General features: G+C 54.2%; 2 protein-coding genes and 1 non-coding gene across 8 annotated transcripts; 2 read left to right on the top strand and 1 right to left on the bottom strand.

The window, feature by feature from the left end:
• The first annotated feature begins 3,885 nt into the window (after positions 1-3,885).
• Positions 3,886-8,976, top strand: COMMD5 (COMM domain containing 5). Its single transcript, XM_022555472.3, has 2 exons — positions 3,886-4,003; positions 5,111-8,976. Exon 2 carries the CDS (start codon positions 5,167-5,169, stop codon positions 5,839-5,841), a length of 675 nt encoding a protein of 224 aa, XP_022411180.3. The 5' UTR covers positions 3,886-4,003; positions 5,111-5,166; the 3' UTR covers positions 5,842-8,976.
• Positions 8,324-8,396, top strand: TRNAR-CCU (transfer RNA arginine (anticodon CCU)). The gene has a single exon. It is a non-coding gene; the product is annotated as a tRNA-Arg (tRNA).
• Positions 8,977-12,319: 3,343 nt separating the features above from the next.
• On the bottom strand, positions 12,320-25,453 carry ZNF7 (zinc finger protein 7). Of its 6 annotated transcripts, none has more exons than XM_022555347.3 (6): positions 25,344-25,453; positions 24,081-24,308; positions 23,932-23,979; positions 23,287-23,413; positions 18,828-18,944; positions 12,320-17,151 (listed from the first exon to the last, which is right to left on the bottom strand). In XM_022555347.3, the coding sequence occupies exons 2-6, from the start codon at positions 24,168-24,170 to the stop codon at positions 15,368-15,370; spliced, it is 2,166 nt and encodes a 721-aa protein (XP_022411055.1). In that variant the 5' UTR covers positions 24,171-24,308; positions 25,344-25,453; the 3' UTR covers positions 12,320-15,367. The 6 variants fall into 6 exon arrangements, with proteins under 6 accessions (XP_022411055.1, XP_022411056.1, XP_022411059.1 ...); XM_022555348.3 differs by having other exon boundaries at positions 24,081-24,305; positions 25,344-25,449; XM_022555351.3 differs by lacking the exon at positions 25,344-25,453 and having other exon boundaries at positions 18,828-18,941; positions 24,081-25,329.
• Between the last annotated feature and the right edge of the window lie 147 nt (positions 25,454-25,600).

The following is a 25,600-nucleotide window of genomic DNA, read 5'->3' as shown; positions in this document are numbered from 1 at the left end:
GAGATCAGGTGCCCTGTCCTCCAGGAAGTGGACACAGAAGAGCAGAGAGCCAGGGCACAGGGGAACCCACCAAGGGCCCATCCATTGTCAGTGGTACCAGTGCTGCTGCCAGGAATGCAGCCCTCTTTGAACACAAGTTTCAGGGGAAGCTGGGAGATCTGGGAGTGGGTCTTAAGATTCAAATTTCAGTGGCTCCAAGCACTGACAGCTGCTGTTTCCATCCCCATTGTAGGGATCAGACTACAGATGTGGTCACTGCCCTCGGCTGTCTGGCCACAGGTCTCCCAGACAGTGCCTGGGTGGCGTCTGCACACATCCGGATCTTCACGTGTCCACTTTCTTTTTTCCTCTGAGGCTTGGAGTCTAAGCAGAATGGAGGTTTCCTCAGACTTCCTCTAATGAGTGAACAAGTTTCTGCTGAGTTAAAGTCATTTCTCTTGCCCTTTTGGGAAGTAAGTTTAGGGTTGATGAAGCTTTAGAGTGACTCCAAACTATTCGGTAGCACACCTGCAGTCTCTCATCTGTCCTCACAGAAGCCCAACCGCACCCACTGTGAGTCCCTGGGGGGAATAACAGAAGCGTGGGTTTGGGGCCGGACAGATGGATCTGAATTCACTTAGTATGCAGTCATAGACAATCTGTGTAACCTCCAACCTTAGTCTTCTTATCTGTAAGATGGTGATGTTAATACCTGCCTGGTGCGTGTGGGGCACTCAGCACAACCTGGCACGTGGCAGGTACTCAATGAATGTCAGATACTGTTCTCATCACGTGGATCTTACCAGGTTCATGCCCAACGGGCAGCAATATCTCTATGAGCTCTGAGTGCTTAGGAGATAACTGTTTCCTTCAGTTAGTGACAAGGCCCAGGTTCTGACTTACAGCTCCTCGGCTCGTGCTGTGCATTTTATCTTTAGCCACAGCCACCCAGAAGCCCTCCCAAGGGCTACCAAAAGTAGTTCTGACTCTCCACAGACCCCAGCTGGTCCATGAGGGTCCCCGCCACCAAGGACCGTCCCTACAGTCCTCAGACCCCAGGGTGCCGCCTCCCTCGTCATCTGCGCAGACCTTAACAAGCCCCAGGGGACCAGGGCCTCTTCAAGTTGGGTGATCAAGTGCCTCAGTGGAGTCAGCGACCGTCCCACGCCTACAATTGTATCGCAGCCCGCGCGACTCCTTTACGCTCGGCAGGCCCTGCACTCGGAACCCGGCCCACCCGGGAGGCCTCGTTAGCCGACTCCCGTCGGCCGCCCGCCTCACCAGCCAATAAGCAGCCCTGTGCCCGCCTCCGTTGGACCGACCGCAGGGGAACGTCCCCTGGGGCCAAGTCGCCTCCACCCTGCGGCAGCCGCCACTGCTCACGATGCTGGGGCCTAGCGATCCCCAAGTCAAGGGCTGAAAGAGAACCGCCGGGACCCCGCCCGGAACCCCGCTCTCCAACCCTCGGTTTCCCCAGCCCCTCTGCCACAGCGGACCGAGGAGGGCGGGACGCCGAGCACCATAGAGTCGACGGTCTTCCCTGCGTCCTAGAGCGACTCGAGGGCGTACGCGCAGGCCCCGCCCCGGGACTACTTCCGGCGGTGCGGCCAGTCCCGCGGGTGGGCTCGGCCTCTTGGGGGCGTCCGGGTCTCCGCAAGGCGCGGGCAGCCGTCTGATGTTGGTTAAGGGCGGATGTGACTGAGGTCCCCTCAGCTAAGGGCAGCTGGGCCTGCGGAGGCGGAGATGGCCCAGGCGGCTTCCGCGATATGCTCGGTCTAGGGAAGCCCCTCAGAACGCAGCTCAGTGGGAACGAAAATCCTGTATCTCCAGGCTGACTTCTCGAGCACGTGTCAAACTTTCCCAGGGATCCGGTCTCATCCTGCATCCGCTGGGACTGCGGCCCTTGAGGGCTCGAGTCTCCAGCCCTAGTTACTGTCCGTCTAGGCCCGGCGAGGCGTATCTCCTTGTGGTTGTGACTTGCATATCCCTGAGAGCTAATTATGTTGAGCATCTTTTCACGTGCTTGTGGACCATCTGTATATATTTTTTGCCCAAATACCTATTCAAATCCTTTTCCAATTTTTAAATTATTTATCTTTTTACTGTTGAATTGTGAGAGTTATTTATATGTTCTGGATACAAGTCCCTTATTTCAAATATATGGTTTTCGAATATTTTCACACTTCCGTGCGTTGTCTTTTCACTGTCTTGATAGTATCATTTGGAGCACAAAAGTTCTTAATTTTAATGTGGTCCAATATTTCTAGTTTTGTTTTGTCATGTGCTTTTGGTGTCTTTTTCAAAGAATCTGCTTTTGGATTTATTCATCCACTCTGTTTCCTTTTTTTTTTTTTGGCGCACCACTGAGGGATCTTAGTTCCCCCACCAGGGACTGAACCCTGCCGACAGTGAAAGTGCCGAGTTCTAACCACTGGACTGCCAAGGAATTCCCTGTTTTTATTTATTTTTATTTAATTTGGCTGTGTTGGGTCTTCGTTGCTGCGCATGGGTTTTCTCTAGTTGCGGTGAGTGGGAGCTACTCTTTGTTGCGGTGCACGGGCTTCTCATTGCGGTGGCCTCTCCTGTTGCGGATCATGGGCTCTAGGCACGTGGGCTCTAGAGCACAGGCTTAGTAGTCGTGGCGCCAGGGCTTGGTTGCTCCGCGGCACGTGGGATCTTCCCAGACCGGGGCTTGAACCCGTGTCCCCTGCATTGGCAGGCAGATTCTTAACCACTGCACCACCAGGAAAGTCCCAGTTCATTTTCTCTTTATTATTTCTTTCTACTTCCTTTAGGTTTGGTATTTTTGTCTAGCTTAAGTTGAACATTTAATTTGATTTTTTAAATTCTGACTTACAATTATTAAAGGACAAGTTATTTGCTAAAAGCTTATAAATTAATGGTCAGAAAATTGGACTTAGTGATAGGCTGGTTTCTTCAAGCTTCTAGGTAACAGAAGTTGAAGAAGGTAGTAAGGGAAAGGGAAGGCCCTGGATATTTTATGGGAGGGAAATGGGCAAAAAGAGAACAAAATTCAGGATAAATGGAAGAAAAGGGCTGCCTTTTTCTCCTGACTCCCTGGAATTTGTTTAATAAGTATGGGAACAGAAGCAAGTATTGTGGTTTTTCTATAGCTATCTTTTACAAGTCGATATTTCTTGCTTTTGGATCACATGGATTTAGAAAAGATATCGTTTTGTTTTTAGCCTTTTTAAAAATTTTATTTTTGGCTGTGTTGGGTCTTCTTTGCTGTGCGTGGGCTTTTCTCTGGTTGTGGTGAGCAGGGGCTACTCTTCATTGTGGTGCACAGGCTTCTCATTGCTGTGGCTTCTCTTGTTGAAGAGCACAGGCTCTAGGCGCGTGGGCTTCAGTAGTTCTGGCACGGGGGCTCAGTAGTTGTGGCTTGTGAGCTCTAGAGCGCAGGCTCAGTAGCTCAGTGGTTGTGGCGCAGGGGCTTAGTTGCTCCGTGGCATGTGGGATCTTCCCGGACCAGGGCTCGAACCCATGTCCCCTGAATTGGCAGGAGGATTCTTAATAACTGCACCACCAGGGAAGCCCTGACATTAAAATACCACTTTATGGAGATAAATGCACATCCCATCAAATCACCTATTCAAAGTGAACAACTGAGAGGCAAAGTTCGCGCGCATTTTTGTGCAGGCGAGCCTCCCCGCCCAAGGTCTGTACTGGGCACCCCCCCACCCCCAGGCCCCCCACCCCCGTGCCCCCAGACCCCGGCGGAGACCCCCCACTTTTCGAGTCCAAACGAGGAAGCAGCCATCCGAGCGGAGGACAACCGGAAGTGTGTCCTGCGCGGTCGGACCCGTAAGACCAACCCGGCGGCCTAGGCCCCGCCCCACAGGCCGCGGATCACCGAGGGCGGGTCCTCCCGCTGTCCTAGAGGTGCCCCCCGAAGGGGGCAGGGGTCTCTAGGTCGCTTCCGGGAACCAGGCCGCGCTTCCGGGAACCAGGCTGCGCTTCCGGCCGCGAGCGCCTTTCTGCTCCGCTTGGGACCCCGCGCCAGGTACGGGGGCGCAGCGGGAAGCGGGGGTGGGTATGGGTCTCCCTGCTCGCGAGGCGGCGAACGCTCTGGAGGCAGGAGGCCGATCCGGCAGCTCGGGACCGGACCGCAGGGCACTGACCGCGGCCGGGGCGGCGGCTCGGAAGAGCTTGGGTGGCCGCCTCGGGGCGCTCTTTTCTCCGGGCCGGGGGGCAGCGCGCTGGCCTCCAGGGACCAGGGCCTGAGCGGCAGGCGGCGGGGCTGCGGAATGCTGTCCCGATACTGGCCAGGCCCTGAAGGAAAACCCGTGGGTGGTCGTTGGCAGCCGGGGTGAGGGGGCCCGGCCTTCCCGGGAGACTGGGGTACGAGGAAACCGGTGGGGAGTTCCCTATGCGCCCGGGCCCGCCGCGCTGAGGCCCGCAGGCCAGGGGTGGGGGCGCCCTGGGGACAGCTCTGCTCGGCACCTGGCGCGGCTGCGATGGGCCGGGCGCTCCTGCAGAAGCGTGGGGTCGTGCTGTCCTTCAGGTGACGTCTTAGCCCTTTTCTCCAGGTACTGCACCCACCTCTCTTAACACCTGCACCTCAGCCCTTCCTGCCTAAGGAACGCCGTCTGGTCCCCCCCCCGCTGCAGGGACTTCTGAGTGGACGGGCCTGGGTTCTAGTCCTTGACTTGAGCAGTTGTTTCCGCCTCGATTTCCTTGTTGGTGGGGTGAGAACGTTAACCCGCTCGTGCAGAGCCGTGTGCGGCTTGGAGGTGGCGTAGCTGAGTGATCTTGGAGCGGTCAGTGGCAGCGGCAGTGGCTGTTGTGTCCTTGTGTTCTCTGGACCTTTCTTCTCCCTCATTCTTTAATCCGTTATTTATTTGGAGAACTTATGTTGCTCTCCTGTTTCCTGATTCTCTTCCTTCTCTCCTCCCCACCTCATCTCCCTTTTCTGCCGGCTCCTGCCTCCCCTCTTCCAGGAACTGGAGAGGGGCCCCTCCGCCACCTGCTTCCAGGGCACCTTCCGTCATGCTGGCTGTCATCAGTGGTTCACACCATCAGCATCTGGGAGGTGGAGACCATATCAGTCCTCATTCACTGGCCCAAAGGACATGGGAGTCACTGGGCTTCTCTTCCACCCCCCTTCCAGGCAGTTGCGGCTGGGACCTCCTACCTGGGCTGCCGGTCAAAGAGCAGGAAGCAGCGATGTCTGCCATGGGTCCTGCAGCTCCACACCTGCATCGCCCTGGTGACAGTCACAGTGGCTGCATGAGTTTCCTGGGCGCCCAGCTGCCTCCAGAGGTGGCAGCAATGCCCCAGCTCCTGAGGGACCTGGACAGGGGCACATTCAGAAAGTTGCTGAAGCTGGTGGTCAGCAGCCTGCAGGGGGAAGACTGCCGTGAGGGTGTGCAGCGCCTCGGGGCTGGCGCAGACCTGCCTGAGGAGCGGCTGGGTGCCCTGATCGCTGGCACACACACCCTGCTCCAGCAGGCCCTCCGGCTGCCCCCGGCCAGCCTGAAGCCCGATGCCTTCAAGAACCAGCTCCAGGAGCTCTGCATCCCCGAAGACCTGGTCGTGGACTTGGCCAGTGTGGTGTTTGGGAGCCAGCGGCCTCTCCTTGACTCTGCGGCCAGGCAGCAGGGGGCCTGGCTGCCCCATGTTGCTGACTTTCGGTGGAGGGTGGACGTGGCCATCTCCACCAGCGCCCTGGCCCGCTCCCTGCAGCCAAGCGTCCTGATGCAGCTGAAGCTCTCGGATGGGTCGGCCCTCCGCTTCGAGGTCCCCACGGCCAAGTTCCAGGAGCTGCGGTTCGGTGTGGCCATGGTCCTGAAGGAGATGGCTGACCTGGAGAAGAGGTGCGAGCGCAAACTGCAGGACTGAGCCTTGCTCGCCAGTCCCCTTCTGGTCACCGGGGATAGCTGGCTCAGACAGGTGTCTCCAGAGCAAAGGCCGCCCTTCCCAGGAGGCACTCCAGTGAGTGTTTGAGTATAATCGTGCATTTCTCTAAGTGAAGAAGACAGCTGTGTCTTTCCCTCTTTTTGGAAGTAAAGCAGCTACACAAAATATGTTCTCCTGGGTAGGCATCAAACTGCAGGCCCCGTCCCCCCAGCTGTCAGTTGGTCTTGTTGCCAGGTAAGGGTACCCACTGCTCCGGTGTGGCCATGTGTGGTCTAGTCACAGTCTGGGGTCCAGGCCAAGGCCTTTGTGAGGACACAGAGGTTGCTCAGGCTGCCCCCACCTAACGACTGAGCTCTTGCTCCTGTGATTTGGGGAACCCTGTGCTTCAGGGTGCACATTTCATTCCCCTGTCTTAAATCCCTGACCTTATGGAGAGCATTCTAGTGGGGCGAGGGAGGCATTACGAAGTGCATAATACAAACAAGTGGTGTAGCTCGTGGGAGGATGGGAAGTGGCGCAGGAGGTAGAGCAGCCTTTGGAGACGGGGGGCAAGGCTGTGGGAGAACTGGGCTGTCATTTTAAATTGGGTCGTGGGGGGACCTCCCTGGTGGCCCAGTGGTCAAGTGGTCAAGTGGTCCCCTTCCAACGCAGGGGACGCGGGTTCGATCACTGGTCGGGAAACTAAGATCCCACATGCCATGGGGCAACTAAGCCTGCGTGCCACAACTGCTGAGCCCACGTGCCGCAAACTACAGAGCCCACGTGCTCTGGAGCCCGTGCGCTGTAACTAGAAAGAAGCCTGAACGCTGCAACGAAAACCAGACGCAGCCAAAAAAAAAAAAAAAAATCAGGGCATGGGTTGCGCCTCCTTGAGAACATGGTACCTGAGCAAAGACTTAAGGGAGGCGAGGCGGAGGGAGCAGCCTATGGTGCACAGGCCACGTGGCTGCAGCCAAGTGGGGGCAAGGTGAGTGGAGGGCACAGGGGGCAGCCCTGAGGGCCTCTCGAAGAGCTTTGGCTCAATTCTGAGTGAAATGAGTGTGATGTGACAGTTGTTTTCAAAGGATCACACTGGATGCTGTGTTGATAGCAGAGCGTAGGGCAGCAGGGTAGGAATTGGGAGTCTGGTGGAGTTGGCGGCGGCAGGGGAGACGGGAGCAGGGGCCTCACCTGGGTGCCTCTAGGGTGGGAGTGTGCAGAGCCCGTGGCCAGCCCTGCACCCTCCAGCATAACCACACCCCAGGTAGGGGCCTGGCGTGTCCCTGCCTCCATGGTCTGCCACGAAACCAGGTCACAGGTCTGGTAGTATTAATAGGCCTGAGCATCATGCAGGAACCTCCTCTGAAAACAGAAAATGAGCTTGGGTGCCCACCTGGCACCTGCCCTTCCCCAGCGCCCCCTTCCTGCCCCCTGCTCCATGTCACGACCCATCAAGAGCGGCAGTGTTTGCTCTATGCTGTTTCCAGAACACTCCCATGATCTCGGTTAATTAAGGCCTTTCCCTGAGTGAGGGTCCTAGCAAGTTAGGTGTGGGCCAAGGGCACAGAGGAGGCCACCCTAAGGTGCTGCTGTGCGCTCGGAGCTAGAGCTTCAGAGGCCAGGCTGCAGGTGGGGCCCCGTCTTGGCTCAGCTGAGGAGTGCAGACTCCCCAGGTCTCCTTCAGCGTCAGCTGGCATCCTTGGGCTCTGGTCCCCTGAGAACAGGAGCTGGACCGGGCTGTGCTCGCTGTTGCCCAGGCCTGCTCAGAAACATGCACAGGTGAGCTGAGCACCACATCTGCCTCCACCAGTGATGGAGGCTTTCCTGTCAGTCACTGTGCTGTGATGTCTTCCTCGACCACTGGGCATGTGTCAGGAACATGTGCTCATTATGATACGTTTGGAAAAGCTAAAAATGTAAAACAAACAAAAAAATAAAAAGATTCAAAAAGCTCCTTTGCCCATAGACGGTCATGGAGAAACTGTCTTGACCGGACTTGACGTTTACGCTCTGTGCTGTCTCTGTGTTAACACAGCTCTGTTCATGTAACTCTTCCTGATATGAGGGTCTGTCTAATGGCAGCAGAACATGCATCTTCCGGGTGGGCGTGCCAAGTTTTTCTTGGGCAAACAAAGCACCACAGACCGGGCAGCCTGTAAGACAACAGACATTGATTTCTCACAGTGCGGAGGCCGGATGTCCGAGGTCAGGGGGCCAGCAGGGGCGGGTGAGGCCCTCTTCCTGGCTGACGACTTCTGTGTCCTCACGTGGAGGAAGGGGCAAGGGAGCTCTGTGGGGTCTCTTATCAGGGGGACTCCACCTTCATGACCGAAGCACTCCCAAAGGCCCCACCTCATAACATCCTCACACTGGGCATTAGGATTTCAACATATACATATACATTTTGGGGACACAAACATTCAGACCAGAGCAACTGCTGTGTTTCATTTTTTTTCTTGATTAAAAAATCACTGATGTTGGGACCTCCCTGGTGGCTAAGTGGTTAAGACTCTGCGCTCCTAATGCAGGGGGCCCAGGTTCGATCCCTGGTCAGGGAACTAGATCCTACATGCTTGCTGCAACTAAGAGTTCGCATGCCACAAGTAAGGAGCCCTCGAGCTGCAACTAAGACCCGGCACAACCAAATAAATAAATATTTTTAAAAATCACAGTGAGGACTTCCCTGGTGACACAGTGGTTAAGAATCCACCTGCCCATGCAGGGGACACGGGTTCGTTTCCTGGTCCAGGAGGATCCCACATACCGTGGAGCAACTAAGCCCATGTGCTGCAACTACTAAGCCCATGTGCTGCAACTACTGAGCCCGCATGCTGCAACTACTGAAGCCCACACGCCTAGAGCCCATGCTCCGCAACAAGAGAAGCCACCACAATGAGAAGCCCGTGCACCACAATGAAGAATAGCCCCTGCTCTCCGCAACTGGAGAAAGCCCACACGCAGCAATGAAGACCCAACACGGCCCCCCCAAAAAAATAAAATCAGTGATGTTATGCAACTAGAGATTATCGTACTAAGTGAAGTCAGACAAATACCATATGATATCACATGTTTGGAATCTAAAATGCATACGATACAAATGAACATATCTATGAAACAGACACATAGAGAAGAGACTTGTGGTTGCCAAGGGGGTGGGGGTGGGGGAGGGAAGGACTGGGAGTTTGGGATGAGCAGATGCAAACTAGTATATAATGAATGGACAAACAACAAGGTCCTACTGTAGAGCACAGGGAACTATATTCAATATCCTGTGATAAACCGTAATGGAAAAGAATATGAAAAAGAATGTATATGTATGTATAACTGAATCACTTTGCTGTACACAAGAAATTAGCACAACATTGTAAGTCAACTATACTTCCATAAAAAAATTTTTTTAATCATTGATGTCAATAGGAAACGGTAGAAGGATTTTATATTAAAACTATTTAGAAGTAGAAACAGAGGAGGCAGAATGTGACCACTTTCCCCATTGAATCATTCCATGTGTAGACTTTTGTGTTGGCTTCTTAACACAGTGTTGTAAAAAAAGAATGTGATCATTTTAGGGGCTTCCCTTGGTGGCACAGTTGTTAAGAATCCTCCTGCCAATGCAGGGGACACAGGTTCGAGCCCTGGACCAGGAAGATCCCACATGCTGCGGAGCAACTAAGCCCGTGTGCCACAACTACTGAGCCTGTAGTGCCACAGCTACTGAAGCCTGCTTGCCTAGAGCCTGTGCTCTGCAACAAGAGAAGCCACCGCAATGAGAAGCCCACGTGCCACAACGAAGAGTAGCCCCTGCTCTCCACAACTAGAGAAAGCCCGCGCGCAGCAACGAAGACCCAACGCAGCGAAGAATAAAGTTTTTTTTTTAAAAGAATGTGATCATGTTAAAGCCCTTGGTATTATGTCCCTAACGACCCAAAGCACCACCTCGAGCGCCCCCTACAGGCCAGACGCTGTCGACCAGGCCTCAGCCGAGCGCAGAGAAGGTACAGGTGGAACTACCAGGTGCAGGCCCTCTGCCGGGCTCGTGTTAACTCATTAACTCACAGGCACGAGGCCTCTCCGCCTCACGGGTGACTAAGCGCAGAGAGCTTTGCGTCTTGCCTAACGACACACAGCTGATGGGGGAGCTGGCAGTCCGTTCTCTGCCAGCTTTCCCTCCCCACCTGTCCTTAGTCCGCCGACTCTGTGGGCATGCGAACCTGGTGGCAGGGCAGGCTCTTGGTGCCGGCTCCTGTGCCCTGAGCTGCTGTGTCCAGAGTGAGGACACATGTTTAGGGTCGAGGGCCACGGGCTTGGGGGCGTCTGTTTTGCCAGTTACCGCAGCGAAATTGGGCCAGTGCAACCAGGAACGGAGACCTGGGGTCCGAGCCCGGCCGACGTGCCCCAGCAGGTGCTCCGAGCTCTGCTGCCACAGAGTGGCCCCGTGGCTGCGACGCCGTGGCTCTAAGTCACGTGCCCGGCAGGGACGCACACACCCCCTTCCCGAGGGACCCTCCCATCATCCTCTCGGTTGTCCTGGCAGGCAGGGGTGCTTTTCCGACTGAGGCTGGGAGTCCCGTGAGTCAGCACCAGGATTTGCACACCCTTTTGCCCATCAGGCGGCAGAGACCCCCTTGTCCTTGTGCTCCTGGCGGGGGCTGTCTGGCTCTGTCTCCCCAGCCCTGTGGGTGTGTCCACCCTGCTGGTCTACGCCCTGGAGGGTCGGCAGACTGGGAGGGCCCTGGGCCCCTTGAAGTCACCGTGTCTACACGCGCTATCTGCTCCCATCTCCACCCTCGGGGTGTCCCAGCCAGCAAGTGGGGGTGTAGAGCTCTGCTCGCTCACCTGCTTCCCTCCCCCTCCCCCAGAAGGCACCGTCTGTGCCTTTTAAGTCACTGGTCAGGAACGTCAGGACCAGAACATTATCTCCATCCTCAGGAGGCTGGAGGTGGTGGCCCTGACGGCGCTGCCCCTCCCACAGCGGCTGTGGGGCAGCCCTTTTCCCCGCTTCTCCAGCTGCTCAGCCAGGAGAGGGTCGCAGAGCCCTGCCTCGGCCCTCGGAGGAGCTCTTGACAGCTCTGATACTGCAAACTCTGGGTTGTTCATTTGTGAGCCTTCATGTTTCTGTCTCAAGGAGGGACACATGGGCAAACAGTGACACAAGGCATACAGGTGGTAAGTGGCTTTCATGAGACGGAGAAGACGGGCAGCAGGCTGTTCCCGGGACTGTTGGCTCCTGGGGCTGGACAGAGCCAGGGGATGAGGGCCACCAGCCTCCAGGCCGCTCACAGATTCTGGCCTCACCGTGGGTACGGGGAGGCAGACGTGATCCAGCTTGAGAAGGTCCCTCCAACTGCGGGTCACAGGCTTGTGGGCCAGCAGTGGTGGCCCTTCTCACCTGCGTCGAGAGTGGCTAACTTTTCTCTAAAGGGCCAGAGAGTATTTTAGCTTTTCAGGTCATAATGATTGTCAGTTCTGCCATCGTAGCTCAGAAACAGCCAGAGACATCTAAACCAATGGGCATAATCATGTTCCAATAAAAATGTCCTGTGGACACTGAGATTTTAAGTTCACGTCACAAAATTTGTTTCAACCATTTAAAACCCATTCTCAGCTCCAGGGCCGTACAAAACCAATTGGGGGGTGGGCGGTGGCTCTAAGTGCTACACTTCCCTGTGCGCCTGCAGGGCTCCCTCAGGCTGCAGAGGGACCATCCACCTTCACCTGCAGTCAGTCTCTACCCCAGACCTGGACTTGAGGGCAGGGGCCAGCCCAATCCACCTTTGTTCCCAGGCAAGAACAAGACCTTGTACAGATGTTTGCACCTGGAAAATTACAACTGTGTTGACCTTATTTAGATCTCTGTGGAAACTCTTTTTGCTGGAGAATTTTCTCTCTTCTGTGGGCCTCTGAAGCCTCGCCTCAAAGCCTGGATGTGCCCCAAATGCATCATTCATTCATTCAACAAACATTTCCCAGGCTCTGAGTGCAAGCCACACACACAAGGGGACACAGGGATGTGAAAACCCACCTGGGCTCTGCACACACACCCCATGTTATTTGTGAAGCTTCCAGAATGCTCAAAATGTCATAAATCAAAGCTTAATCTGATAATTGAGAGGAAAAGCAATTTCAGGTCAAAATTAGGGGTTTAATTTGTCTCCAAAAGAGAAACCCAAAGTATTTTAAAATCTACTGTGGAATAGTTCTGGAAATTCTGTTTTTGGGCCATGTTGGGCGTCTTGAGGGATCTAGTTCCCCAAGGATTGAACCTGGCCCCGCACACAGTGAAAGCTGGGTCCTGACCAGTGGACCGCCCGGGAATTCCCGGAAATTCTTAAAATGAGTTTAGTGTTGCATTTACTGAAGCCCCAAATTGGGAGCTATAGCTTGAAAGTAGAGCAGAATAATCCAGAACTCGCACTACCCGGCAGGCAGCCCTCTCCTCTCCCTCCCTGCAAAGTGACCAGCACACATGATGTGCGCAGATGCTTTTCCTGTGCTCTGGGATCTCAAACCTGTGCAGTAGTTTGAACTCACAATGTCTCGCCAGGTGACACACGAATACTACACATCTTTTTCACATGGACTCAGCTAAGAAAGGACTCCTCACCCTGTACTTCTGCAGTCGATATTCTAGACTGGAATGCAGAGCTTGAGATGTATTTCTATTGAATTCTTGGTTGTACTGGGACATTTAAGTGAACAAAGCACACTAAGGAGAGGAAAAATAATCCCTCAAAGGCTGGAGGCATGAAGTTTTCACCCAAGTAAACGAGGCAGGACTGCCACTCGGTCAGAGGCAACCGGCAAACAAATGGGCCAGCTGTGTTCCAAGAACCTTTATTTGGTCACACTGAGATCTGATTTCAATATAATTTTCAAATGTCACAAAATAGTCTTTCCCCCCCAACCATGTAAAAACGTAACCCACCCTCAGCTCGTGGCCTGATAAAAGGTAAAAGCAGGCACATTAAAACCCTGACGCTGATCCGAGCAACCATGGGTCGGGAGCAGCACCAAAAGCTGAAGCGCTCAGGAGCCCACAGGGCCCTCGGAGGCGGAGCCAGAAGGCGGAGCGTCAGACGGGCTACAGCTCAAGCTGCCTTACTTCTTGGCTGTCTGTGATTGAGTTCCTGGACATGAGTGCATTTACAGGACTGACTCTGGCTCAGGTTCTGGGGGCCGTGTAGGTCCCAGTGGCTTCAGGCTGATCACCAGGCCTCACAGATGTGGGCACAGGTCCGCATTTGGCCCACGGGCCACACAGTCAGCCAGCCCGACTTAGGACCGTGCTGATCCAGAAAGAATCCAGGTGCTGAAACAGATTTAAGGTTGGCCCCTCTGGCCCTTTTTGGCCAGCCTGCAAGTGCTGTTAGGGGAAAACAGAAGCATCCTACCCAGTGCAGAACCTGGAGTCCAGAGGTCTTCCACCCCTTTGTCCATCATTACCAGAAAGTGGCCAGGAGACAAATCCCTTGTGGGGACGGCACACCCAGTGACAAACAGCCTTCACAGAGCCAGAAGGCGAGAGCATGGGGCCTCGGGAGGCCCTTCCAGCACATGATGGCACCAGGCGCCAGTGGAGGGCGCGTGTGGCACGTGCACCGGGACCCTCACTCTTGTCCCATCCTTGGGTGGCTCACAAAGCCTAAGATGCAGCCCACTCACATGTGCCCACCCTGTCCGGCTCTGATGGCGGTGACCACCTGGTTGAGCACACCAGCCGAGGCGGGGACATGATCTCTGCACAGTCTGTAAAGGTCCCTGTGCTCTCGCACTGACCCTTCAGACACAAGCTCTGGGTGGAGCAGGGGACGGCCGGGGAGATGGGGTTACAGCTGCTGCAGGGGCACAATGACTGCATGGTGTCCTCCGCCCAGGGCGGGAACACCCCCGAAGGTGCAGGTTGGGGGATGATCCTCATCCCCAGAGACAACACTGCAACCTGAGAACATGTCATACCTTTGGTCAGGCGAACTGGCAGATCAGGCTGAGCTGCCGTGGGGCTGAGTCCTTGTCCACGTGCTGAGAATGAAAATTCACGTGAACTCGGCCACCCTGAAATCCTGGGGTTCCCAGCCCCACCAGGCCCTCCAGTACACACGGAGCAGCAGTTTCCCCTGATAGAAACCCACGGGCTGTTTCTGGGCCATGTCGCACAAGGCGATCTGGGCTTCACCCAACCAGTGTGATGGTGACCCGAGTCGTGTTGCAATAAATCCTGAAGTGATCTATGTCCCTCAGGTTCACCTGTCCGTACATGGGAGAAGTGGCTTCTCTGTGGCAGGCCGCCCTTGGCCTGTGATTATTGGCAATGGCACCAAAGATTGGCAGGTCTCGGGGGGTGGTCCTGGGTGGCAGCCTGTGCAAATGACACACCTGGTCCCGAGTCACCACTGCCGAGTCCAGGGCCCCAAGCAGGGCTGGACTCAATGCTACATGTCAGCCTCATCCTGTGGCTCACAGGCCTTGATGAGATGCTCTGTGAGCCAGTCCGCAGCCCCAACCTGTCAGTCAGGTTCACCAGAGGGGTGGACGGAGCGGTGATCTCCCCTGCACATTCTTTCCACCCGTGCCAAGAAACCAAGGGCCCTGACCACCCTACCCTGGCTGTTTCTCCAGGCTGGGCTGGCAGAGAAAACCCAGGGAGGAGGTGATGTGGGCGGAGCAGGCTCGCTCACGCGCACCTGTTGCTCAGCACCCGTGGGGCCCTCTGCCCTGGGACCTGTGGGGCCCACAAGACCACGCCGACACACTGATCCTGGTGAGCAGGCATCTCCACTGTCCTCAGGCCTGTGAGAAGGCACGGGCTCGTGTGTCTGCTCGCAGACCCCCCAGTTTGGGCAGTCCCCGTGGCTGGAGTTTTGAGGACGTCTGGCCAGCAGCAGCCAACAACACACATCCCAGCCTCTGGTGGTGTTCTCGGGACTGAGGTGAGGCTCCTGCAATGCTGAGGGCCGGGCTGGGAATCCCAGTGAGGGCTGCACGTCTGATCCTTGTAACCGAAGCAGCTGGGCTCTGGATGTAGGGTGGGCCAGTGACACTGTCCCTGGGCCCGGGCACTGATGCTGGAGCCAGCTCCTCCCCAGAGGCCCTGCCGGGGGAGTCAGGTGAGGGGGACCCGGCCACGCTGCCTGGGGCCCCGCGGACACGAGTGAGCATATCTTGCTGCTGAAGCCAGTCTGAGTACCTGGTGCTTAAGGAAGACGTCCTGGGTAACTTCTTTCAACCCACTCGTCTGGCGGGGCTCACGGGGCTTTTCTCATGCCTCTTCCTCGTCCACAGGACCTGGGGTCTTCCCTCTGTGAACTGAAATGCTACACATGTGCACCTTGATGTGAGGGACATAGGCTTTACTGAAGGTCAAACGTGCCAGCAAATAAACATACACCTCATGTGAATCTGGATGCTCTCTCTCCTAAGAGAGCAATTCTGAATCTTTCACAACATTCTAAATCGTCAGTATAAATGATCCCATAATAAGTTAAGGCTGTAGGTTTATTCACATTTATACACATTCGTAAAGGTGAGTGGTCTATCCCATGTGAATTTTCTGATGCTGAGTAAGCCTTGAGCTCCTATTAAAAGCTTTGCCACATTCATTACATTTATAAGGTTTCTCTCCAGTGTGAATTCTCTGGTGTATAATTAGATGCGAGCGCCATCTGAATATTTTTTCACATTCATTACATTTATGAAGTTTCTTTACAGTATTAACTTTCTTACGGCTCACGTGGGTAGAAGCTTCCAGAGTATTCCCATACTCGTGGTACCACTGGGCTCGAGTGTGGATCCTCTGGTGCTCGATGAGGTACGAGCTCCGGCTGAAGGCTTTCCCACACTCGCTGCATCCATAGGGCTTCACCCCAGCGTGAATGATCTGGTGCTGGAAAAGGGTGGAGTTCTGACTGAAGGCTTTCCCACATTCACTGCACTTATAGGGCCTCTCCCCCGTGTGCACCCGCTGGTGTATTGTGAGCTGTGTGCTCATACTGAAGGCTTTTCCACATTCGAGGCACTCGTAGGGCTTCTCCCCTTTATGGATCCTCTGATGGTAAATGAGGCTTGAGCTCTGGCTGAAGGCCTTCCCACAGTCACTGCACTCATAGGGCTTCTCTCCAGTGTGAATTCTCTGATGCTGAATTAGGTGTGAGCCCTGGACAAAGCCTTTCCCACATTCATCACACTTAAATGGTTTTTCTCCAGTGTGAGTTCTCTGGTGGCGAATAAGCCGTGAGCTGCAACCAAAGGCTTTTGAACACTTGTTGCATTTATAAGGTTTCTCTCCAGTATGCGTCAGCTGATGCTGACTAAGGCGGGAGACCCACCGGAAAGCCTTCCCACACTCGTCACACTTAAACGGTTTCTCGGTAGCATGCAACCTCTGATGTGCAACCAGGCTGGGACTATCCGGGGCTCTTGGGAGCTGAAGTTTCTCCCCAGCGTGCATCCGCTGGTGCTGAGCTAGGGTTGAGCTCTGGCTGAAGGCCTTCCCACACTCCTGGCATGGGTAGGGCCTCTCTCCCGTGTGGGTCCTCTGGTGCCTGGCCAGCTGAGACTGCTGGCTGAAGGCCTTCCCGCACTCCCGGCAGCCATAGGGCCTCTCTCCCGTGTGGACCCTCTGATGGTGGATGAGGCTAGAGCTCTGACCAAAGGCTTTTCCACATTCCTCACACCTGTAGGGCTTCTCCCCAGTGTGAATCCTTTGATGCTGAATGAGTTTCGAGCTCAGACGAAAGGCCTTCCCACACTCGGTGCATTTAAACGGCTTCTCTCCAGTATGGATCCTCTGATGCTGAGTAAGCTGTGAGCACAACCTGAAGACCTTCCCACACTCCTCACACTCATATGGCTTCTCGCCATGCAAGGTACTCAGATGTCTCCCCTGTAAGCAATCAGGTAATTTTTTCTGGCACTCCTGGCAGCTGTTAGGTCTCTTCTGTGTATTAATTGCCTGATGCAGAGAGACATCTGAAGTAGATCGGAAACTCCTACCACAGATGTCACATCTTCGCAAGGACCCCTGACTTTGATCACGTCGACAACCCAGGCGGCCACCGCTCCCCCTCTCGCCACACCCCTGGGCCTCGTCCTCAGCGAAGGTCTCCCTGGGAGCCACAGTCCCTATATTCAAGCAGTTTTTCTGGAAGAGGGAGGTTGGCTGAATCTCTGAACAGACCTCGGGATCAGAGGTGTCTCCAAAGCCAGGACTCTGGGGAAAGTCCTGGGACGGGGTTTTGACCATGACCACATGGGATTCTGATTTTAGACGGTCAATGTCTTCACAGGCCTGCTCACTCTCGGTCCCGATTGTAGAATCTGAAATGAACAGGAAGTAAACTGCTGCTTATCCCCTGTGCTCAGAGAAAGGACAAAGACTGGAGGATGCGGCAGGGGTGCAGACCACCCCTGGGACTAAGCCCCCTCCCAGACAGTCTGCGTTGAGCACATGGAAAGACGCTACAAGAAGTCAATGCCTTTGACAGTTCTCAAAATCTAGTTTCATTCATACTTCATTTTATGCACTCATTCAGTTACAGTGTACTTGGCAGAGTGCGAAGAGCTTCCCTCCTACATGGGGGAAAGGTCCTTCCACGTGGAACTAGCATGAGGAAAAATCTACAAAGAAGCAAAGTGAGCTTGACAGGGTGGGAGGTTTAGTGAGAGGCAGGGCTAAGCTGAGAGGTCAGAGGCTCCTGGTTGCAGAGGACGTAGAGTGAGGAGGAAAGAGGGACTGAAAACTGTGAATAGAGGGATGTTAGATACCAAGAAAAATGAGGTGCAAGAGCTGCTGAGGGGCACACAGGTGGTGAGCCCAAGAGAACTGGGCCTCCAGCTGTCCACTGGGTGGGGTTCTGAGAAGGACCCCAGGCCTGAACACTGTGGCATCCAGCTGCCGCCAAGCCACGCCCTCTGACGCACACCTGGCCGCGTCCCTTGCTAGTCTGCCTCTCAGCTTCCAGGCGGCCACACCCACTGGCCATACTGACTCCTCCTTCCCATGGGTTTCTGGAGGGTCCACCTATGCTGCCTGCCCTCCATATGGAGGTTTGGAGTGATGTGGCCACCAGCCAAGGAATACCTGGGGCCCAGAAGCTAGACTAGGCAGGAAGGATCCTCCCCTACAGGTTTCATAGAGGACATGACCCTGCCCATACCTTGATTTTGGATATCTGGCCTCCAGAACTGAGAAACAGTAAATCTCTGCTGTTTTAAGCCTCCAGTTCATGGTGCTTTGTTACAGCAACCCCAGGACACTAACACAGCCCTACAGCCTTATCTGAGAGGTTGGGGTCACCCAGGGCCCCAAGAAGTTCCAGAGGGAGCACTGGCGGAGGGAGGGGACAGCTGCTCAGAGCCACACTTAGTGCTCCCCTTAGAGCCACATGTGTGTACCTGAGCTCAGTAAGACTATTAGTAAAATTACAGGGGCTTCCCCAGTGGTGCAGTGGTTCTGCCAATGCAGGGGACATGGGTTCAAGCCCTGGTCTGGGAAGATCCCACATGCCACGGAGTGACTAAGCTTGTGTTCCACAACTACTGAGCCTGAGCTCTAGAGCCTGCGCGCCACAACTATTGAGCCCAAGTGCCACAACTACTGAGCCCATGTGCCTAGAGCCCGTGCTCCGCAACAAGAGAAGCCACTGCAATGAGAAGCCCATGCACCACGATGAAGAGTAGCCCCTGCTGGCCACAACTAGAGAAAGCCTGTGCGCAGAAACAAAGACCCAACGCAGCACCCCCCCGAAAAAAAAATTACAAACTGAGCAAATAGTGGTTCAAAAACAAACCGTTTTTGCCATAATGCATGGGTGTTTTGTGCCCTTGCTTTTCTGTAGTTCAGTCTCTCCTGAGGCTGCCCCACCACCGGTCTACACTTCCGGACCCACCCCATGGCATTCCCAGGCAGCCCAGCAAGCCCACGTGGGTGGCACCTGGGGTCTGCCTCCAGCCTCCCGCCCGCAGCCCTCTCACCCTGTGCCCGGAAGCCTCACCTGCCTGGGAGGTCCTGGCTGCCTCTCTCCCCTCCGCTCCTTGCAGGTCGAGGACCCATGGCTCCTGCCCCTGTTCCAGCCGGGAGATCAGCTCAGGCTTGAAGACCAGGAATCCTGCTGTGGAGGCGGCAGAGGAGGAGATGGCATTGGTGTGGCTGGGAGTGCAGCTCAGCCCTCCCTTGTTCCCAGGAGTGAAGGGCTGGGGGCTACTGGGGCACAGGGGCCCTCTCTGTCCAGGTCTGTCGCCTCCTGAGGCTGGACACAGAGGAACTCCTGGACTCCCAGCCTGTCCCTGTCTCCATCCACACAGGGCCAGGATCCCCAGGGAGCCCTGTCACGCGAATCTGCCTAGTACAGGCCAGCTCTAGCCCAGGCGGAGAGAAGCCAGGCACTGCCAGCACTTCCCTCAGTCCCTCAGTTCCGAAAGCAAGGACACTCCAAGAGGTTGACGTGGTTAAAAAACAAGACAAACAACAACGACAAATCAACAAACAAAATGGATTTTAAATCAGAAGGTGTGAGGACTTCCGTGGCAGTCCAGTGGTTAAGACTCCGTGCTGGGCTCCCCTGGTGGCGCAGTGGTTGAGAGTCCACCTGCCGATGCAGGGGACACCGGTTCATGCCCCAGTCCGGGATGATCCCGCATGCTGTGGAGTGGCTGGGCCCGTGAGCCATGGCCGCTGAGCCTGCGCGTCCGGAGCCTGTGCTCAGCAACGGGAGAGGCCACAACAGTAAGAGGCCTCCGTACTGCAAAAAAAAAAAAAAAAAAAAAAAAAGACTCTGTGCTTCCAACGCAGGGGGCACGGGTTTGATTTCCTGGTCTGGGAACTAAGATCCCACATGTTGCGTGGTGCCGCCAAAAAATAAAATAAAATAAATTAAAAAAAAAAATCAGGTGTGAAGTCCAATGGTCACCCAGAAGCCCCAGGCTCGAGTCCTCACATAAAGCCCTGGGGGGCCTCGGCAGAGGGGTGGAGAGCTGCGGGCACCCACCTGGCACCTGCCTTCTGGGGCCGCCAGCCCCCATGCTGTGGGCCAGCCGTATGATGTGCTCCCAGCCCATCCAAGGGCTGGCCAAGCCCTCTGGCTGGAGCACACCTCAGGTTTCCAGCCGTGTGGATGGAGAAGGGCAGGCAGAGAGAGCCTAGGTCGAAGTCTCAGGTGATGGCAGGACCCTGAGTTGACCCACAGTCAACATGAAACAGGTGTTCTTACCAAGCACATGTGCAATGCTCACAGAGAAGCATCCCTGGGCCAGCCAGGAAGGGGGTCAGGCACAGGCCACAGAATAATACCACAGACTGCGCCTGATCTAAATGCAACTGGACATGACAGCCACCACAACAAGTAGCTCAAAACTATTAGCTACCTGAAAACTAAATGATGAATTACTAAGTGGTATTTACTGTAAGTAAATTGTATTTACTATAAGTCAAAATTTGTAGGGCGCAACTGAAGCAGTACTTACAGATAAAATTTCACATTTTAAAATATGTTGACCAGAAACAAGAATGATTGGGGGCTTCCCTGGTGGTGCAGCGGTTAAGAAGCCACCTGCCAGTGCAGGGGACACGGGTTCGAGCCCTGGTCCGGGAAGATCCCACATGCCGTGGAGCAACTAAGCCCGTGCACCACAACTACTGAGCCTGTGCTCTAGAGCCTGCGAGCCACAACTACTGAGCCCGTGTGCCACAACTACTGAAGCCTGTATGCTTAGAGCCGTGCTCCGTAACAAGAGAAGCCACCACAGTGAGAAGCCCATGCACCGCAACGAAGAGTAGCTCCGTTCACCGCAGCCAGGGAAATCTTGCGCGCAGCAACAAAGACCCAATGCAGCCAGAAATAAAATTAAAATTAAAAAATATATTTATTTTAAAAAAAAGAAACAAGAATGATAAACACAGAAAAGGTAAATATTAAATTAAAGGAGTTGTAAACAAAACAACACAGCAAACACAAATAAATAAAAAGGGAGAAAATAACAAAAGTGGGCAAGATTCAATGAAAGAGCACCCCCTCCCCCCCAAAAAACCCAAAAGCTGGTTCTTCAAAAAGATAAAAAGCATAGTCTTGTGGCAAAACCAATCACAGGGACTTCCCTGGTGGTCCAGTGGGTAAGACTCTGCGCTCCCAGTGCAGGGGGCCTGGGTTCCATCCTTGGTGGGGGAACTAGATCCCACATGCATGCCACACCTACGAAGTCCGCATGCTGCAACTAAGAGTCCACATGCCACAACGAAAAGATCCTGTGTGCTGCAACAAAGACCCAGTGCAGCCAACATAAATATTTTTTAAAAAAAATAACAGTCAACACAGTGAAAAGATGCTGCCAAAAAATAAAACAAACAAGGGAAACAAACACAAACATAATAGAGATTAAAAATAAAGAGTATTACGAACAAATACTAAAAAAATTGAAAATCTGAATGAGTAGATCTATCTGTACAAAAACTAGAAATGACAAAATTGGCACAGGGGAAAATCCGTAAGCTTGATAGACCATGAGGCATTAATAAAACGTAAATTCTAGTCAAAGACCTTCCTTCCCCAAGGGCCCAAGGCCCAGGTGGTTTTACAGGTGAGTTCAACCAAAAACTTGAAGGTTCAATTAATTCCATCTATATAAATTCTTCCAGAAATTAAGAAAGACAGCAAAAGCTTCCCAGCTCATTTTATGAAACTTATATGCAAAAAATGTCAAACTATATAATGACAATTCACCAAAAAAGAAAAAACAAACAAAAAACCATACAAGTCCATTGGCTTAGGAACAGGGATGCAAAAATCCAAAATACAATACTGACTACCTGAGTCCAAAAGGTTATCAGAATGCATATGTAAATATCATGACTTAAGTAGAGTTTATTCCAGGAATATAAGGAAATATGCCAATGTAACTTATTAGACTAACAGGCTAAGGAAAAAAAAAAAACATATGGACATCTCAATTAATGTAGGAAAAGAATTTGAAATACCCACCTGCCAATGCAGTGAACACGGGTTCTATCCCTGCTCTGGGAAGATCCTACATGCCGTGGGGCAACTAAGCCGGTGCACCACAACTACTGAGTGTGCACTCTAGAGCCTGTGAGCCACAACTACCGAAGCCCGCGCGCCTAGAGCCTGTGCTCCGCAACAATAGAAGCCACTACAATGAGAAGCCCGCACACTGCAACAAAGAGTACCCCCACTCGCCGCAACTAGAGGAAGCCCACGCACGGCAACGCAGCCAAAAACAAAAAACAAAAAAACAAAACACCAAAACTCTTCAGCCAACTTCTGTCCTTAGTTACATGCATTCCCTTTAAAATCAGAACAAAACAAGCATGCCCACAGCACTCCTAACAGCACGGGCGCTCTGGCCATTGCTAAAGATCAGGACACATGGGGGCCAGGAGGGAAAACACCAAGCTTTCATTTGCAGGCCCCTCCTTAGAACATGATACCAGAACTAGCAGGGAGTCCAATGAAGTGGCCAAATACAAGGTCTATCCTCCAAAATCAAGAGCATCTATAGCAGCAATAATCAGCTAGAAATATAACAATGATACATTCACAAAACAACCTAAACTGAAGATCAAACACCAGACCACTGTGGAGGAAATGCCCACACTCTAATAACGTCTGCAGAGGTAAGTAGATAAATGGAGACACAATGCACGGTCTTGGGTGGGAACAGTTAACAGAAAGGTGCCAGTTCTCCTCACACGATCTACAAATTCAAACCACTCCCCTATAAAAATTCCAGTGCAATTTTCAAGGAACTCAAACTTATTCTAAACTTACACGAAAGAACTACTCTGTTAGCCGTGAGTAAGTAAGTGAAATTTTAAAAAGAATAAAGAGCGAGAGCTGCCCCACCAGGTATTAACATGCCACAAGCCAAAGCAATAAAAAGTAATACTAATAACAGAACAACCTAACAAAAAGCAGAGAGCTGCCCCATAACAGACCAGAGCTCAGAAACACACCATCACACATATGAAAAAGGCAGCTCTACAAATCAACTGGAAAGGATGGATTGTTTAGTGCTGGGGAAATGGCTCAGTGTGTGGACAAAGATAAAAAAGGATTCTCAGGGCTTCCCTGGTGGCGCAGTGGTTAAGAATCCACCTGCCAGTGCAGGGGACATGGGTTCAAGCCCTGGTCCGGGAAGATCCCACATGCCGTGGAGCAACTAAGCCCCTGCGCCACAGCTACTGAGCTTGCGCTCTGGAGCCTGTGACCCACAACTACTGAGCCCGCGTGCCACAGCTACTGAAGCCCACACGCCTAGAGCCCATGCTCCGCAACAAGAGAAGCCACCACAATGAGAAGCCTGCACACAGCAACGAAGACTGAATACAACCAAAAATAAATAAAATAAAACAATAAATAAATAAATATATATAACAGAGGCCTGGCTAGGTGGGTGCTGACCGATGACGCAGGGGCTAAGGGTGTCCAGATGAAGCCTCACCTAGTCCGGCCACACTGCTGTGGTTCTCGAGCATCACCTCCTTGTAGAGGGCCCTCTGGCCAGGGTCCAGACACTGCCATTCCTCCCGTGAGAAGTGCACAGCCACATCACCAAACGTCACAGCCTCCTGAAAGGACACACACCAGTCCCCCAGGGACCCCTGCGTGTCTCAGGCACATGGACCACAAGGTTGGGTGAGACAGTCACCAGGCCCCTATGGCTCTAAAATCAAGGGGAGGACGGAATTCCCTGGAGGTCCTATGGTTAGGACTCCGCACTTCCACTGCAGGGGGCATAGGTTAGATCCCTGGTCAGGGAACTGAGATCCTGCAAGCCACGCAGTGTGGCCAAAACAGTAATAATAATAAAAGAAAAGAAAATCAAGGGGAGGGACAGTATGGAGAAGGGGGAGGGACCCAGACTACGGTGATATACAACCTTCCCCTGAGAGCCTCAGGCAGGGCCCGGTCTGGGCAGGTGTTTGCTCACTACCTTGGCAATGGGCATGCCGGAGACCGGCAAGGGTCACAGTGTGGAGCCAAGGGAGGGTCTAGGTCCAGGCCCAGTGGGCAGGGAGGGTGCCCAAAGGAGGAGGAAGGGGTCCTCCCAGGACGAGGGAGGGAACGGGGGAAGTCAGACTCCTACCATGCGTCTGCGTGGGTGGGGATCCGCGTGTCCCGGCCCAGAGACCTGCTGGAAGTTACGAAAAGGTCAGAGATCAGTATCCTGGAGGCCCCAACCCCTGACTTCCAGGCTAACCGAGGGGCGTGGTACTGCGTTCCCCCATCCTTTACCTCCAACCCCAGGTGTTCTCTGGCAGGGACTTGGGGCGGGGCCAAAGTCGCCATGGCACCTGAGTACCTGCCCCCCGAAGCTCCATTCATCTTTCAGAGTGTGTAGTATGTATGAATCACTCCACAAACATGTAATGGGTGGTTGCCACGGGTGCCAGGTGCTCAACCAAGCAATGGGGATGCAGTAGTGAACAGTACACACAGACTTTGCGTTCACGGAGCAGTCTACTGGAGAAGAGAGTTAAGTGACCACAAAAACAAATGTAAAATTACAGCTGTGATAATAGCACCGAAGCACAAGAAACTCTGAAAGCACTTAAACGAGGAAATTCTGACTTAGTCTGATGGGTCACTTCCCCTAGGTGCTAACTTGGCTAAGGTAATGGAGGTGGGGAGGGCACTGCAGGCAGCAGGAACAACGTGTGCAAAAGGCATGAGGCAGGAAAAACCGGGGCTGAATGAGCCTGTGGGGCCGTAAGAGGAAGCATGATGCGACTGGAAGCTCGAATAGACAGGAACCGGAAGGATGGACTGCAGGGACAAGAGGAGTGGGCACAGGACCCCACCCCAACCCCAGTATATAAACTTGGCCCCTCCCCAGGCATCTCTCTGGGAGGTCAGAATGAGAAGCGGGCTTCCTAAGGGAGCTTTTGGCTCTCAAATCGGCTTGAGGGCCGAAGCCCCAGGCCGTGAGGGCAGCAAGGCTAAGGCAGCAGTGACCACTGTCAGGTGGGTCCCCACCCGGGCCTGGCCAGTGCTGTATCCTGGGTCCCCTGTAGAGAATCGCAGGCCCTTAGCGGCAACCAGAATTCAGAGAAAATACATATCTTACTCCCCCAAGGTACAGCCCTTTTTGCCACCCTCACTAAGTCTAGGCCTTCGACGGGCAGTGAGGGAGGGAAAAAGAGGGCCCTAGAGGGAGATGATTATGCAGGCAGGATAAGTAAGGATGCCCCTGGAGCAGGCCTAGAACCGGCGGGAAGGTTACGAGGCTGCCGTGAGGCCGGATCTGCGGGACTCCCCCTCCCGCCTCCCACCTCTGCCGGGCAAGACGGCCAAGGCTCGACCACCGCCCCGCCAGGCGCCCACGGGCTCTAGAGAGCCGCCCGCGCCACCCGCGCTTCCCGTGGAGAGGCCGGGGAGCGCGGGGCCTGCAGAGTCGGAGGCGGGAGGACGCTGGGGCTGGTAGGCGGCTTCTCCGCCCGAGGGCGAAGAGCACGTGCGGCGCCCCGACACTAATCCGCGCGGGTTGCATCGACTCACCCTCCCAGGGGCCGCTCGAGGACCCACCCGCGGGACGACGCCGGAAATGGGCCTCGGCCGCCCGCGGCCGCTCCGCCCCGCAGCCTTCCGGCCGTTCTGGGCGGTTCGGAGGCTCGGCCAACTCGGTGGTTCCCAGACGGCCCCCGCCCCCGCCTCGGAGCCGGCGAACGGGCGGGGCCAGATCGCTGGGGAAAGGATGGAGCCCGGAGAGGGCGGGGCGGAGTCCGGTAAAGGGCGGGGTCACAGTACGGGGAGGG

Source organism: Delphinapterus leucas, chromosome 17, assembly GCF_059928025.1.
Source record: "Delphinapterus leucas isolate spDelLeu-1000000601 "Yukka" chromosome 17, BTC_Dleu_Yukka2, whole genome shotgun sequence".
NCBI classification, from domain to species: Eukaryota; Metazoa; Chordata; class Mammalia; order Artiodactyla; family Monodontidae; genus Delphinapterus; species Delphinapterus leucas.
This window is presented reverse-complemented; position numbering and strand designations above follow the sequence as displayed.

Bases quoted from the DNA above. Each gene is read 5' to 3' on its own strand.
- COMMD5 (XM_022555472.3), top strand. From the start codon at position 5,167: ATGTCTGCCATGGGTCCTGCAGCTCCACACCTGCATCGCCCTGGTGAC.
- ZNF7 (XM_022555347.3), bottom strand. From the start codon at position 24,170: ATGAATGGAGCTTCGGGGGGCAGGTACTCAGGTGCCATGGCGACTTTG. The intron at 18,945-23,286 runs GTGAGGCTTCAT...CCGCCTCCACAG, and splicing joins CAGCAGTGTGGCCGGACTAG to CAGGATTCCTGGTCTTCAAG. The intron at 17,152-18,827 runs GTGAGGCTTCCG...TGTTCATTTCAG, and splicing joins AGCCAGGACCTCCCAGGCAG to ATTCTACAATCGGGACCGAG.